This window comes from Apus apus, chromosome 6, assembly GCF_020740795.1.
Source record: "Apus apus isolate bApuApu2 chromosome 6, bApuApu2.pri.cur, whole genome shotgun sequence".
Lineage (NCBI taxonomy): Eukaryota > Metazoa > Chordata > Aves > Apodiformes > Apodidae > Apus > Apus apus.
In genome coordinates, this window is record NC_067287.1 from 32,691,424 (window position 1) to 32,707,960 (window position 16,537).

Genomic DNA, 16,537 nt, shown 5'->3' on the forward strand with positions numbered 1-16,537 from the left:
GGAAATTTAAAATGTGTCACAAAAAGACTGACATGATTTTAGAGTAATGCAGATATAAAGCAGATTTCTCTGCATTTTTATAGGGTTGTCATTCAGTTATTCTACAGTAGATGGCATTATTTAACAGAAAGAAAAGACAAAAAAATTGAAGCCATCTGGATATAATGACATTCATGTTTGCTTCTAACTTTCTGGACATTGTTAAATGAATTAAGAAATAAGCTAGGAGAGCTGCAATGAAAATCGTTGTGGCCTTTGGCAGGATGAAAGTATTAAATAGGTTTCCAGAGGAAACTTACATCTGGGAAGACTTAGTCTGCTCAAGACAGCCCCTCTTTGCTCAGATGTAGATCTGTGTGTCAGCATGTTATGACATAATGCATTTTGCATTGCTCATAAAGATCAACCCGTAGCTCCAAAATCCTTTGGAAAGCTGATTTGTGCTAAAGCACTGGCAAGTAATGTATAGGAATAGTAAGGTTGTAAAAAGCTGACTTGCCTCCTTCTAGACTTGCGGTAAAACAGTCACATACTTGCCTTAGCCAGCTTTTCTTATTGATTCCTAAGCACATACATTAGCCCAAGATTCTAAAAACTATTAGAACTCAACAGTATTTGCCTAAGGCAACGTAAAATATTTTTCTTTCCAAAGCCGTGAATACAATGGCTATGCAACACTTCACTCCTATGGCAGTCATTGCAATGGTTTCTTGGAAACCGTGTCAATCTCTGATCTGGTGCATAAAACATTAAACTTTAATATTTGAAAGCCTGAATAACTTTGAGTTCATGCTCTTTACTGCGCACCCACATTTTTGAAGATTTTCTGTCAGTAGAACTCACCTGGGCCAGCCTAAAAAGTGAAGAAACGAAAAAAAGGCAACATAATCTTTGTCATATGCTGGTTTTGAATTATTTCCCATTTTCTAAGCAGCCTAGCAGCTGCACGTAAGCAGACCAGTAGGGAAAGCTGAGAGGAAAATCACAACTTAGTCTCAAAGGATCTGTACATTTAAAAGAGCCCAAATGTGTACAGGGGAAAACAAATACAGTCGTTGTAGGCCTGAAAGATAACAGATGTCATATAAGACATAATCCCAGTAAGGTGAATGGGAATCTGTTACTGAATGCTAGGACCTGAGAAGCTGACCTGATTTGCAGTTGCTTTTGGCTTTGCATTTGTGCAAGCGCTGTGCTCATGACTTAACCACATTTATATGGTAAGAGGAAAAAATCTCCTAATAGTATCCTCAAAAACCACAGGCTTTTCCCCTTTGGACGAAGCAAATGTCCAGCTATTGCATTAGTAGCTGACTCCCATAGCCCATTTGCAGAGATGTGACTAAAGGTTTAGAAATTAAAGAACATCTTGAACTTTTCTGGTTCTGCCTCAGCAAGGGCAAGAGTCCACACAGAGGTGACTCATGATTCTCCAGCAGCCGCTTGATGATGGCTTGGGAAGCAAAACCCAGGAGCTTTGATCTGCAAGAATCTGATCACAAACACAGTGAGTCAAGCAAACTGCTGTTGTTGATATTTAAAGTAAATCTGTTAAAGGCTAAAACACTGACATGAAGGAGGCCTGGTATCTAACTTTGACTGGATCCAAAGTCTGCCGAATCTAAGAAGGGTTGTTCTGTTGCTTTTTATGGACTTCAAACTGTATTTTTAAGCCTATGGTTCCTTACTTTGACCAGGTTCTGGTCCTTTGCTTTACTAGATAGCTACATCAAAAAGTGCTTTTTCATTTCTTCTGTAGTAAATGCATCTATGTATTTTGCATTCTAGCACTGTTTTATACACTGTTTAACCAAAGGACAAAGTAGAAAGGAGATATACTGTTCATATTCAGTGGAAATGCTGTAATTCTCCCCTGCACTGGAGCAGACAGAGGAATCCACCCCAGCGTCTGCAGCATCACTGCTTTCCATTTACTGAACAGAAAAGAATGCAACAGTGTCTACCTTGAAGCAAATGGTTTGAGCTCCCTGTCTGGTATTATGATGATGTTTATAAGAAAATCAAACATACTCATTCCATCCCTTGATCAGTAATGGAAACAAACGGACTCTCATACTGAACTAATTGGCTTGCTGAGCCAGAATGGCCTGGTTTGTCCACGTGTTCTCCTGCCAGATAAGTGCTGAGTACTAGAAAAGTCTGAAAGTTTCTGCTTCTTAGGAGTCAGGAAAAGTGGTGGAAATAGAAGAAAAAAAATGGCTTAATGATATTAATTTTTTTTAACTGCAAATCCTACAGACATTCTCTCAGCTGGAATTGTCTTAAAACAATTACCTAATTAAATGAATGCATTTCATGGGGTACATGAGGACATAAGGACCAATATGGGCATACCTATCTATGAGGACATTTTCAGATTAATGGTATTGATGTAACATTTTGTAAGGCTTGTCCAGCATGTGATTGAAGGATCAGGAAATTGATAAAACACTTAGAATCAGGCTGTGAAAAATCAGAGGAGGTCTATCTTAAAAATTCTTTCCTGCACCATGTCCTGTAGGAGGAAGAACTGCTATTGGGTGGCATGCAAAGGGAGTGTGAATGAATGGTTCACAGATTTCCCGAGCTACACACCAAAAAGGACGGCAACATCCTGTGCTTTCAGATGGAAACTAAAGCTTTCTTCTAGGGGTGTTCATCTGCCAAAGAAGCTGGCACTTGAACAGTTCTGCCACTGCGCCAGTCCCAGAGGTTTTCTTCTTTACTAAGATGCAGAGCAAGAATGAAAAGGCAGCATACAATAGTGCTGGTTAATCATAGTACTGTACTTGTCTGTCAGATGCATTGTGGAAAGGAGACATGCACTGTTTCACTGGCAGTGTATAGAAGAGGCGAAGGATCCCTATGTCATGTAGCCAAACTGTCCTTGCACTGATACCCACCCAATCTGTCTTTCAGACTACAAAATGGAAAAAAACAACCCAGACTGGCACTGGTACAAACAAGTATTTGCATTTTAAACAAATCATTGCTTGTTTCCTTCATTCATCTTCATAAGCTCCAAATGCTGCAACCTTTCTGCAGCTCTTAGACATTTTTTAAATATCAGGATTAAAAAGTATTCTTATGACATATTTGCTACCAAGTAAAAGGGCCTTATTTTCCTTGCAGATTATTGGCTTTTTCCTAATCTTTCAAAGCATGATTCATGTTAAGAACTCTTAACTTTTCTTCTTTATCTTCAGAGGGCTATTGTTCCTCTCAAAGGAAACAAGGGCTTGTAGTGAGAGGACAAGAAGAAATGGATCAAAACTGGAAGAGGGGACATTGAGGTTAGACATTTGGAGGAAATTCTTTACTGTCAGGGTGGTGAGACACTGGAACAAGTTGCCCAGGGAAGTTGTGTCTGCCCCACCCTTGGAAGGGCTTAAGGCCAGGTTGCATGGGGCTCTGAGCAATCTGACCAAGTGGGAGGTGTCCCTGCCCATGGCAGGGGGTTGGAACTAGATTATTTTTAAGGTGCCTTCCAACTCAAACCTTTCTATGAGTCTATGAAATGATGAATTGTGGTCTGAAGAAGCTGAATCTTTCACATTCTGTCTCAACATCTAAGTTTTAAAAATTGCTCTATTCAGGCATGCATGTTGACATCCTTGAATGATGTTCTTCATGCAGCTTCTAAAGGTCACCCTGCCACATAAGTATTGCTTTGAAAGAGGGACCAGTGGTGTCCATCCCATCAGTGATACTGTTAGACAGCAGCCCCACTGGCTTTGGCTGGTGTCTGGCATGAGCCACAATGGCAGAAGTTTTCTTGTTTCCAAACTGCTAATAGGAAAACAAAGTGCAAGGGTTTGGGGGCTTTTTGTTGTTGTTGTTGTTGGTTTTTTTGTTCATTTAGTTGGTAGGGGTTGCTTTTGGCAGAACTGTCATTTCAAGCTGAGTCATATGAGGCTCAGAATAGAGCAGACTGCTGTATGTCTATCACCTTGCTTCTCTTCTGGGATTGACCAGAGAATTGTTACACAGGTTTCTGAACTTATGAAACTCATTTTGAGAAAAAAACATCTGATGGATGCAAGAGGTGGTTATACTCCTTTTGTTGTCTACTGTTCCTGTTCCTCCACAACACCTTTTTGTGAGGGAGGAAGATACTCCTGAATGACCATCTCTATTGAGATGTGAATCTGGGAGTACCTCTCCAAAGTCCTCTCTCTGCAGGTTGACTCTTTAACTCGGACAATTATGTTCATACTTCTATCTTTTTAGTGGACATAGACTTCTTTTGTTATAATTTGCAGAATGCGTATCATTCATTCCTGATTGGGGGTAAACACTGTCTGATCAGACTCTCCCTTGATTTTACTGGGCTTTGGATCAGACCTAAAGACCATAAACTTCTAATTAGTCTGCTGGGAAATAAAGGTCTTCAGTGCCCAACAGATCAAGCTTTTTAACTGTTTGCATTAGAGGAGGACACACAGTAAGAATTTCATCTTAATTCAGTGCATTTGATGACTTTTAGAGGGAGCATTGCATAATTTTTCACTCACTCTCTCTCTCTCACAATTATTGGTAAAACGCCTATGAGATTTTTCCATCCCCTCTGCTCTTACATGACAATATTTTTTGGCACATCACCTTTTTGTGCCATTTGGTGTCACTCTAAAAATACACAGAAGGCTCCAATCACTTTATTTGTGGCTATTTAGTTATAGCTCTGGCACAAATTCTCACTACTCTGCAGTAATCTGATTTTAATGTGCTTCTTGTCTTTACAGTGAGTGATGCCAAATGGCACAATGACTTGTGTCTTAAACCAAGCAGAAACTGACATAAGTTGAAGGTCTGATGTGATTACTGACGATTTTATGGATTTCTTAGTTTCTTCAAATGCACATCCTCCCCACTCCTTGAGCAGCCAATGAAGACTTCTACAGTCAGAGTCCAAATATCTAGGTAATCTTAATTTTGAACACTTGGAACACATGAACACTTCCAAATTTATTCCAAAAGAAGCTAGCCTAACACATATCTAAAGAAAAGCAATAGCTTCATGCTCAATATTATTAGGATAAATTAAGTGGAAACATTTACCAACATCCTGCACATTTTGTCAGAACTTTAAAATAAAATGACCCCCGAGGTATATATAAAGGCCATACTTCTGTGTTTCTGGTTTTAGCTAGGACCAGCAAGAGTTTATAATAGTTTATAACATTGGAGAGTTCTTTGTAACATTTCTTGCTGTAGATCTGACCGGGCAAGAACATAGAAAAACTGGAAAAGTCATTGTGTATGAGCAGGTTTCCCAGGCTATACAGCCAGTCTTGACAGATCCAAAGTATCATGAAAATGAGATTCAGCTTCTGAGCTGCTAAGTGAACTGGGAACCGGTAATAGTACAATTTGCTCTATGTAGCACCTCCTTTAAAAGACTGAACTGTAACTACTTAATTCAAGGTACTTGATTCTCACAAGATAAAACCCAAAGGCTGTTTGGGGGGGAAAAAAGTATGATCTTTGATTTGCATTGTCTAACCTTGCAATTAAAACAATTTTTATCTGATGATTAAAGTTTCAAGTGGGACATGATCTTATTTCCCCTTTGCTCAGTGAGAGGGCTAACAATTTTATGCAATGCTGTTTCTGTGGTTTGCTTAGAAGAAACTGTCTTGATTCAATGCTTCTCTCATGAGACTGGAACAGATGGGAAATGTTACAATTCAGTATAGTACACATGGTAATATCATTTATATTTTCAGATACTTTGGACAAAGTCAGCCACAATATAACTCCATGACCATAGTGAATTTACATCAGAGATGAGTAAAGCAGCAGGGGGACAAATTCTACACTAACATAACTCCCTCCACAATTGCATTGATTTCCCTGTAATTGCAGAAGATGGAAGTAAATGAAGAGTTTGGTTCTTGTATTTCATATTCCAGTGATGGATTAAAGAGGTCTGGTGTACTGTCTAAAGAAAAAAAGCCATATCTTTGGCTGCCAATAATTTAAAGGTATTTGTAATTCAGAAGAGGGGGATGGGATGGAACTTTGAATGCATAGAGCATTATTAACCTGGTTTCTTCTGCAAAACAGCTTGTATTCATTCACTCCTAATTCCAGTTTGTACTAATTCACCCCACATCCATTTGGGGCAGTTTGTTGGATACACATGCCAGTATTTGAAATTCTTCTTAATCTGCCTCATAGAGGATATCAAATGGCTATTTGTACACCAGCTACAACGTTCTTATTGTCAACTTCCTAAGGCTACTAAAGTGAGTATTGTGTTGGCTTTCTCAGGGTACCAAAGACAACTTTCTTAATTTTGGGACTGCTTACATATCAAATTATATGCCTGTTTTTCAGGCATGAAGACCTAAGGATCTTCCTAATTCCTTCATCAGTGAAAGTCCACACTTTTAGTGTGGTCAAGAGCATGCAAGCACAGAGATGACTTTTTATTAGTATCAGAGGTCAGAAGCATTGCTACTGAAGTGTCTGTCTGTGAAGTCTGGCACACATTTAGCTCTCCCTGCTCTATGCAGCAACAATGCCTGCTGGCACAGGGTGAGGATAAACAGTGTGGCGTAGCAGAGGAAGGCTAGAACATCCTCAGCAGACACTGCCAGATCCACCAGAGTTTATCTGCCTAGTCCTTAAAAGGTATGGGTGGAAGAGACTGAGCCAGAGAACACCTGATAAATGAAGAGGCTCTGTGCTTTTTTTTTATATTATTCTTAGCTGAAAGATGTTTACAACATTCTTTCTCTGTTCAGCTGCTCTAACAGGGAAGGAATCAGATGGATTTGAATGCCTCTCTTCTTTCTTTTTCTGTATTTTCCCCCTTCATTTTTTACGCTATTCTGTTCATACAAAAAAAGAGATCTACAAAGAGGACCACCCTGCCAATGACTAAGCCACCAACAGACTTAGAAAATTGTGTAAAGAATCCTTGAAATGTCTGAGCAGATTTCAATTACTCTTTTCAAAGATTTGTAATTCCCACTACACAGCCTATTGTTTGCTTTCACTAGGACATTCTTCTCTTAAACAGCTGGCACAAAAGGACTACTGCTCTGTAGGGAAACAAGCAAACACCATAAAGTAGATTTAAAGTAAACCAGAAAAAACATATTCTTTTTTTTTTTAAAGAGCCTCTCATGAAAATTAAGAGTTTTCCAAAATAATATGAATTCTTTTTTTGCTGCTTATAGTTGAAGGAAAGAATGGGGGATGTAGTTTATTCTTCTTTGATGCTCAGCATGGCTGTTACACTGAACATCAAAGGAACAATGAGCAATGCTTCCCACATTTTTTATTAACTGCATTCGGGTGAGCAATTGTTTCTGTTGTGTCTCTTTGAAAAAGGAGCTGCAGTGTTGCTCTAGCCTCTTTTTCAAGATGAAAATGGAAGGAAAGAAAAGAGAGAAGGTGCAGCACGATGGAGAAAGAACAGAGGCAGAGAGATGTTTGCAGCAGACAGCCTGCTAATGCTCCGACTGGTCACTGGGTGTGAATTGCAGGGAATTTTAGTGGGAACTAATTATGTCCAGAAGTTTTCCAAGAACTGCCAGTGTTGCTGTGGGAAGTAGTTTCCAGACACAGATCATCCTTTCATATCTACTGCTGAAAACATGCACAGGGTGTTCCTGTGACTCTGAGGCTCTTTGCAGTGCTGGGAGTAAAGCAGCTCCTGAAGGCACCATAGCAGCCCACAGAAGTTTTGCACATGCAAGGAAATCTTTTGCTGCCTGGCAGGAAAGCAGAAGTGCCTGTGCCACCCTTCAGGATGGGATGCACAGTGACAGAGAGAAAAGCAGGGGCAGGAAGGGATGGGTCTCCTGGGGCTATGGATGGTTTGTGTAATGCTGAAGGTTGTTCTACTACAAACTCATCTGAAGTCTTAAATCTACAAGTCACGTACTCCATTTCTTCAGAGTGATTTGGGTGCCCCTTTAACTGTAAGAGAAGGGCCTAGGCTTTCAGAACAACAAAACACATTCAGCCTTAAAATCTGTATCTTTCCACTATCATCACATTCTTCCTGTTCAAAGTCCAGTGCATGCTTTCTCCTCTCTGGCAGACATTGCTTCTCAGAGTAATTGTGTGAATCAAAGCAAGACAAAAATGTGCAGACATTGTTAAAGGAAGTACTGTTTTCATTCTCATTCTGATAGTTCATGTTTAAATGAAGGGTTTGATGTAAATGAAGGAAAATGGAAGAAGCATCTTAGCTAATCTGAATGGAATCTCTTCTGCTGTATTTTCACTAAACAAAGCCAGAAGTCCCAGAGCTGAAGTTTATCCATACTAAAGCCAACAAATGGTTGTTGATGGAGGGGGTTATATCATGTTTTCCATTGTCATTTTGACATGAAACAGGCAGAGGATTCAACTTTGCAAACTTGGAGACAAGAAGATTGGCTCTGAATTGAAAATAGTGAAGTAAAAGCAGTGGTTGGAAGTAGGCTGGGTTTTCTCAAAGCAGAATAGAGACAACTTTTCCTATGAAATACAAGATGAGAAAAAATGCTAGAAAATATAAATGCAAATGATCATGTACTATGCCTTTGTGCAAAATATTTATTCCTCTACAGTCACTGATGGAACTCATCCCACCTTGTACCCTTCCAGCATCTAAGACAGGATAAGCACACCTCTCTCTCTCTCTGTTACACTTGCAGAAGAGACTTTCTGACTACCCTAATATGCAATTTTTTACTGCCTGTGGAGATTATCAACTCATCAGCCACAACAAGGAGCAACGTAAGGATTAAATTTTGAAATTGTTATACAGTCTCAAAGCAATGTGAGAAGTATTAATGGCATGGTCCCTACACATACATATGGGAATCTTAATTCCCTGAAACACAAAGTGTCTGACTGAGCCGAATGGAGAAAGATCAGGAAATTCCATGGGAGTTCCTTATAAATTTTTCCAGGGACAGAGCATACTCTTGTCAGGGAAGCCATGGAGAAGACAGAAAGTAAAGATTCACAAACCCTGAGTGTGAAAAGATTTAGTGGAAGAAAGAAGCTGTCATGCAGCAGTAGCTAAACTAGAGCACTGGCTCCCGTATATAGTAGCAGCCTGACACTGGGGGAGCCTCTGCAGTGAGTCACTGCACATCCTTGCTGTCACAGACAGATCATTGCCCTGAGCTGCACTGCACCAAACTGCCTGCTCTGCAGGAAGAACCCACTGGATCCCCTGGGCCTGGAGATGGACAGCATGCTGAGGGCCAGAAGGCACAGTGTTCTTCTGCACCTATCCACAAACCCCTCAACAGCCTGGCCTGATGGTACAGAAGCAAGATACTGCTTCTTGCATCACTCCTGAAGAAGGAATATTATCTGTGCCCAGTTCTCATCCCGTGCAGGATACATTATCATGGATGTGTCAGAGGAGGGGGAGGCTGGTGAAGTAGTGTGGCAGATAAAATTATGACACTAAAATTTTTCTTCCGTTTTGTGTTAAAGGTTATTTATCATCTGCCAAAACCCCAAATCAGAACATCTCAAACCTGTAGATGGGCAGGTACTGAACTCTAAAACACATTAAAGTTATGCAATCTATAATTTAACAAGCTACCACAGGCAGAATGAGCTAACATTTGCCATATTGAATCAGAAAATATATTATTTTCAAGTTTGAGATTTCTTTTGGTTTTGCTGATAATAAATTTAATTTTGCTCCATAACATCAAATTTCTGCAAGAACACTGGAATCTAATCCAGTTACTTCAAGACCAAGAAAACCCATTTAACGTATCTTTACCATTACAAAGAGTTTTCCCTTTCTTAGCTGAGATCTTTTGCCTACTTTCTCAAAAAAGCATGACTAAAGGACGGCACAATCTGGAGTATTAATGGACATGACCATTGCACTAATATCCACTTTTTAACTAATTATTACTTCAAACCAACAAATTAAAACTGTTACAGCAGCTGTGGCTCGTGCTCTTCTCCAGACTGTTAATCTACCATAAAAACATCAAGAGCAATATAGTTTTCATGCTGCTTATAGCCTGGGAAAGCATGCTTTGTTATTGTTTCCCCCTACTGGTAGGCTGAACCTTTCAACTCTGAGGACATTGCTTTTTCATCCAAAATGCTCAGTGACAGCCTGCACAAATTCTGTTGCTGACCTCCAGCATACTTTCCCAGTTATGAAGCCAGGTACGTCCCATTTTCTGCACATTTCTGATTAAAACAAGATTTTAACAACATTAGTACATATCTGGGAAAATAACTAATAATGATCCATGGCAACAATCCCTGCCAGTCTGGCTTATCAGCCAGTCTATGGAAAAAGAAAAAGTGAAAGCCATCCATTCCTTTCTTTGTCTTGAGTAACATTAATTAAAACTAACACCCAGCTGTTGTGTAAGGCTGGCATCAGCTAAGGTTTTGCAAGTGACACCTGGCTGCCTATTTCAGACTGCAAAACTTTGGCAGACGCTGGAATAGGAAATAGGATCTGCTTGTAATCTGCAGCACTAAGAAAGGAGCAAATGTAATGACTCTGATGGAGGCATCAACAGTAATATTTGTGCCAGAGGCAACACCCTGCTACCTCTGCATCCTCCCCCTGTAATATAGCAATGGATGTTTCCAACTTCACCTCCTCTTTAAAAAAACAAAACAGTCTGTGTATATTTAGTCTCAAATAAAAAAACAAATTTGGAAAATAATGAAAGGGATTTATAATGGTTGCATTTTGCTAAGGCTAATGCCTTCCAGGGATGTGTTTATGAAATTTGTCCTATTTCCAAGAACATATATTCTCATGTTTAGAGGGGGTGGATTCCCCAGGCTTTCATTTAGCATTATTTTTCCAGAGCAGAAAGGAATGTTTCAGTTTTCCTAAGCATAACCTTGCCTGCCATGTTCTTGGTAAAAAAAATTAGGAAGAATGGAAGAAGAGCAGGAGACTCCTAACCTTTCATACCTTCACATAAGTTGCTTATAATGGTGTAATTATCTGCTGGCACACATTTCAGCATTATCCAGCTTTACCTTCAAAACTCTGGAGAGTGAGTTTTCCATGTTACCAAAACTTTTGAGGAAAGATAGTTCTGACTGTCATTAGTAATACCCTTAAACTAGCTAATTTACCACCAAAGAATGCATATGTGCAATGTTGCATAAAGGTAATGGCTAAAAATATCAATCTGGCAGTCTCAGAAATATGCTGCATCTGTGCAGTATCCATCTACTTCATTACCTATCTAATCCTTTCCAGTTAATTCATGGAAAAAGCTAAACCAAGCTGCTTAAAAGTTTTCCTAAAATATCATCCTTAATTTCTGGACCATCAGGAGTGGGTGCTCAGAACAGAGAGTTCTTTGCTTGCTGCATCCTGAAACCTACATGTAATGGTTATATTTCATTTTAAAACTGTAATTTGTGACAGAAAGTAATATGAATGGTCAATAGGTCTTCTCAGAGATATTTTACTGTTCTGTCATTACATCAGAAATTAGTTTCCTAACCAAACATCCAAGATAATACATGACCAGGAAAACACTAAATTACATTAGAGCAAAAAATTATTTGGAATATTGATAAAGGTTTTCTGGCTCTGCTCTCACACTGTTTTTAGAGCAGTAGGGTTTCCCTGGTGACCTCAGGGAAGTTCCTCAAGGAATATAGGGTGTACATATGAGAAGTGTCACACTCCACTCCAGGAAACTGAGACATCCTCTACCCATCTCAGATGCAGCTGAGCCCAAATCCCTCTGAGTTCCCTTTTGGCACCAGTGTGAGCAGTGCTGTGCGTGGGCTTCCTCTTTAGTCAGTGGAAACTGCCAAATACCTTCAGTGTGTCTAGCTAAAATTTATGCCGTCTTCTGGAAGTAGCTGTCTAGATGAACTCTACAAACTGAAGATGAATGGTATTAATGCAGGCTGTAAGGCTAATGAATGATTGCACAAATTGTGCTGGCAGGGTACAGGATTTCTTCCCTAAAGAAACACTAAACTTTTTGGTAGTTTAACATGCAGGATGTAAAGGTGCCTTCAAATGATAGAACTGGATATACATTCCCAGAGTCTGAATCATCTGTTCTGTCTGAAGCACCACCTTCATGTCATGTCAACCACCAGGAGGTATTTTTATCTTGAAGGTAGTCAGGGCTTGCAAATGCCTTAAACTAGTTTGACTAACATCAGAAAACCTGGATTGTGTCAAGGTAATTTCATTTTCAGGTCAAAAGCATCACAGTGGGTTAACCAGGACACAGCTTTTATCCATGGAAGCCACAGAAAATGTTCCTCAATCCTGAGCTTCTGAAGAGTTTCAACCTGGGGCTGTACTCAAATCTCCATTCCTAGCTATTGCAGCAAGACAAAGAAACACATAGCCCAGAGGTACATCTGACTATCCTAAACTTAGCGTATACGGAGCAGTTTCCTTAATGTCTTGCCAAGTCTTGGCTCCTGGCAGGCTTACCCAAGGAAAATTTTATATTGACTCACATTTGATACTAACCATATAAACATTTTTCTTGACAAGAGAGAGCATTTTAGCATGTCTGGAAATTCTCTTTAGAATAGTGGAAAATTTCCAGTCCATTGCTGGCCTTGACATGACTTAGCGTTGCTAATAATCAACTCCTTAAATTATTATTATTTTCAGTGAGAAAAGCCTATACAAATGTGTGGCAAGGAACATTCCAAAGAGAGGACAGACTTCAATATTTTAAGGGATAACTAGTGTTTTATCAGTCTCTCTGTGTAACCTCATCCGTGTAAGTAGTATGGAAGATAGCCCAGTAAGGAAATGTTACTACTACACCAGAAAACAGGAATGTGGCAGAGAAATGAGAATCCTCCCTCACACTTCGTCTGTATATTGTTCTTCTACCCACAATTTACCATTTCTTGAATCAAATACATTCCATCTCAGAAATGTCCAGGGATACAACCATGGAGAAGCATAAGGGAAAGAGACCTAGGACTCTGGGGGGATTTGTTTATTAGGAGAAATAAATATTGTTCCTTCTTTTTATATCGGATGGTACCAGTCTTAGTCCTTATCCTTCTAAACATATATATATAAAATAGACATAATGCATATTAAAAACATGCAATATGTTTATTATTTTCTGCTGTAAGCAGAGAAAACTCACAGCATATGTTTGCTCAAATTTATAATATTTTCTTCACTGAGGATTATTGAAGAAAGAGTTTATATACTGAAAGAGCAGAAAGATAAAAGCATCAGTTCACAGAATATTCTGCTTATTGTCTACAGAATGTTTTTGTTGTTTGCTTTTTTTTTTTTGGTAATAGATTCTTTACAAGACGTAGCCTGTGATTGTTGAGGGAGACTGGTATTTGGGCATGCTGCTGCTGCCACAGATACTACCTGATTTGCTCATGCATGGAGCCCCCTGAGCTCCAGCTGCTCCACTGCCAGGAGTCTGCTGGTAGATTCATGGTTGCCCCTGCAGCAGAGGTGCCTTTCCCAGGTGTGCTGAGACAGATAGATTTGCTATGAAATGGTGAATATAATTCTTGTAATGATTTGTATCATGCAGACTAGGGTAGGGTGTGGTTTTAAAGGCATTTGGCTTTCCTTTATTGCACTACAGTTAATTTGGCTGCTGCTTATTGAGCTATTTGTGAAGTTATTTGTTGCCTCCATGCAGGAATAAATACATAACAGATCTTTTATATGTACAAGAAAGAAAAATGTTTTCTCTGAAGGAAGGTCTGGTTTACTATGTCTGGCAAGCAGGAACAGAGCACAACCAAAAAAGGTCAGCTGTACTTGTGGAATGTCATGTATTTAACTGAAATACTCATACCACACTTATCTTCACTCTAAGTTGAATTAGTGTATACAAAGTATTTTCCGCCCCCCTCTGATTTCTGTGTTCATTTGGTTTTTGTGTTCTCACTCTCTTTAAACATGCACGCACATACTCACATGGGCTCCCAGATACCATCAAATGCTAAATGGTCTCATGAGGGACCGTTACAGTCTGCAGATGTACAATTCGAACTATTTCAGCTAAGGGAATTGATTTCCCTGCCTGTTTTATGTCAAAGTAAAAATCCTTTAAGCTGACATATTTTCATATATTGCTCTTAAAAAATGTTTCATCAAAACTGGTTAGAATTTTAAGGATGTTTTCTGCACGCAATTGTTTAAACGAACCCCCACACTGCCAGCGGAAAACATACAAGTACAAAAGAGAACTCCAAAAAAAAAAACAACAAACCTGTAAGAAAAAACCTATCGCTTGTGACAAACAACGTCCAGGCAGCAGAGAGGTAACAGATAAAATGTCATTCCAAGAGTTAAAAGAAATAGTTTGTAAACTCTCTGGTGTCTGTAACAGTAGAACAAGTAAGAACAAGAACAAATGTAGCTAAGGCAGACAGCACCGTACAGTCCTTTCAACCACAGAAGAAAGCAAAGCAAAGAGAAACTTCTGGGATGGTAATGCAAACTTCTGCAGCTTTCAGCCTCAGCTTGAACTATCTGACTCTGCTGAATTAGTGAAGGAAAAGTGTTCTGGTGACATTTGTGAATACACATTTCTTACAAGCTATTAAAATCATTGGTGAAAATAAAAATAAAATAAAAACATTAAATCATAAGAAGCTTGAATTACTCACCGTCTTGTTGTGCCAAAATAACTGAGGGTTGAAACACGGCAAGAATGAGCAAAGTTACTTTTTGCACAAAGCTCATCATGTCTAAATATTAGACATGAGACTCTCTGTGCAAAAATAAAAATGGGGGGGGGAAGAAAAATCTATTCAAAATAGCAACATCGGTTGTTCCCTGCCCTTCCAGCACCGGGCCATGTACAGAACTCAGCCACAAGCATTCCCCAGCTTTGGCCTTAAATAGGAAAAAAATTGGCTTACTTTACTTTTCCACCCCCTTCACTGAAACATGAGAAGAAGACCCATCCCCTAACAGTAAATGAATGATTAATATTTCTCTTGGCTTTACAGAAGAATAAAGTCAACTAAACAAGACACACAGCACATCTGGAACTTTTGTCTCCATACGAAATGCACACTGAGACTGCATTAGAGCCGTTAGTGTGTGCTGTATGTGAGATACATGCATGTAAAAAAAAGAGGTCCTGTGGTAAAGCATTTTTTCATGTTAATTAGAAGCCAGTGATGGACCCCAAAGAGGATTTTTAATTCTTAGTACTCTCTAGCAAAGATAAAAGTTAAGTACCTGATGTGGCTGCACAAACTGAAAGAATCCCAGAAGTGGAGGAGCAAACCTCTGTATTTCTGCTGATAAGCAAACAGGGTTAATGAAAAGGAGGCCTGAAAATTGCAACCCTTCTGTTCCAGCACTTTTCTCACCAGCTCTGCCTCACACCATGACTTTGCGGGACCTGGGAAGAATGCAAACAAAAAATAAATTATGACAAAAAACAAGATCCCAAGTCATTAAGCGCCAATCTCCCCTTTTCACATAATTTGGTTTGATGCTGTTTTATAACACTTGAAAGCAATGCAGAACAAGTATCACCTTTTGCTTTTTTTACTGTTTGATCCTTAAACAAGAAGAGGTGGTGGACAAAAAAAAAATAAAATTGAGACTACTAATCCCTTTTAAGCCTAGTTCTTTCTTTATTCCATGCAAAGAGAATCAGAACACACAAATTCATTTTCCAAACAAGATTGCTTCAGCAGGTTTTGTTATGAATGCAGTTTTGCTGGTAAAATAACTCCAAGTACAGTTTTGTGAGATGCCAAAGTGAATGCAGAAAGCTGTCACAGGGTGTATCTCTGCTAAAACAAAGATCAAACTAATTGCTACTCTCAGTCAATTAATCTGATCCAGGTCATTAACTGCAGCAGTGTTCATTCACTTGTTCTTAAGTGTTGCTGAGATCACAGTGACCCAGGGAACCATCTTCCTATCAGTAACTCATTCATGTCATGAACTGTATTCTCAAAAGAAGGACCCATATCTCTGTATGTATAACAAAATACAAGTAGTCTGAGATTACCTTTTCATCTGATAGATATTGGGTCTCATTTCAAAACCTGTATGACTGAAATACATTTGCACTTTAAGTGGAAAGTCATCTTCTGTTTGGTTCACCTGAGACGGAAGAGGTTGAACCAAGGATGAAGAGATCTCACATAATTTGATGGCACTTTTCAGCATACTCTGAAGGTCTCTTCTGTGTCTTATACACTGATAAGGTATGAATGTCCTGATATATTTCAAAGGAATTACACACCATTTTTTTTGCATTAGTTAAATAGCCCTCAGTTTTCCATGTTGACTTTGTGGGCATGACAGAACTATTTAATGCAGCTTTGGGTTTTCATATCCAGTATCATATTACTTAACAGGTTATGTTAATTTGATTTGTAAACTTCAAGTAGCTACAATCAACAAACAGATAACTGCTTCCTGTAGAGCTGTCCTAGAAAATAAAACAATATGCTTCAAATTTCTAGGTACAGGTCTGTAAGGTTTTCTTCTATTTTAGAATTATGCTGAGGACAGAAATTAGAACAATGTCTAATAATACCTGGGTTGATTTTTTTGGCACTCTTAGATAGA

The 16,537-nt window shown here is 39.1% G+C and overlaps 1 protein-coding gene across 1 annotated transcript in view; it reads right to left on the reverse strand.

Moving 5' to 3' along the window:
• COL3A1 (collagen type III alpha 1 chain) overlaps nt 1-14,797 on the reverse strand; it is a 69,303-nt gene extending 54,506 nt beyond the window's left edge. The window contains exon 1 of the mRNA XM_051622911.1: nt 14,605-14,797. Within this exon, the coding sequence (XP_051478871.1) occupies nt 14,605-14,683 (79 nt within the window). The 5' untranslated portion in view covers nt 14,684-14,797. The remainder of the gene's footprint in view (nt 1-14,604) is intronic.
• Between the last annotated feature and the right edge of the window lie 1,740 nt (nt 14,798-16,537).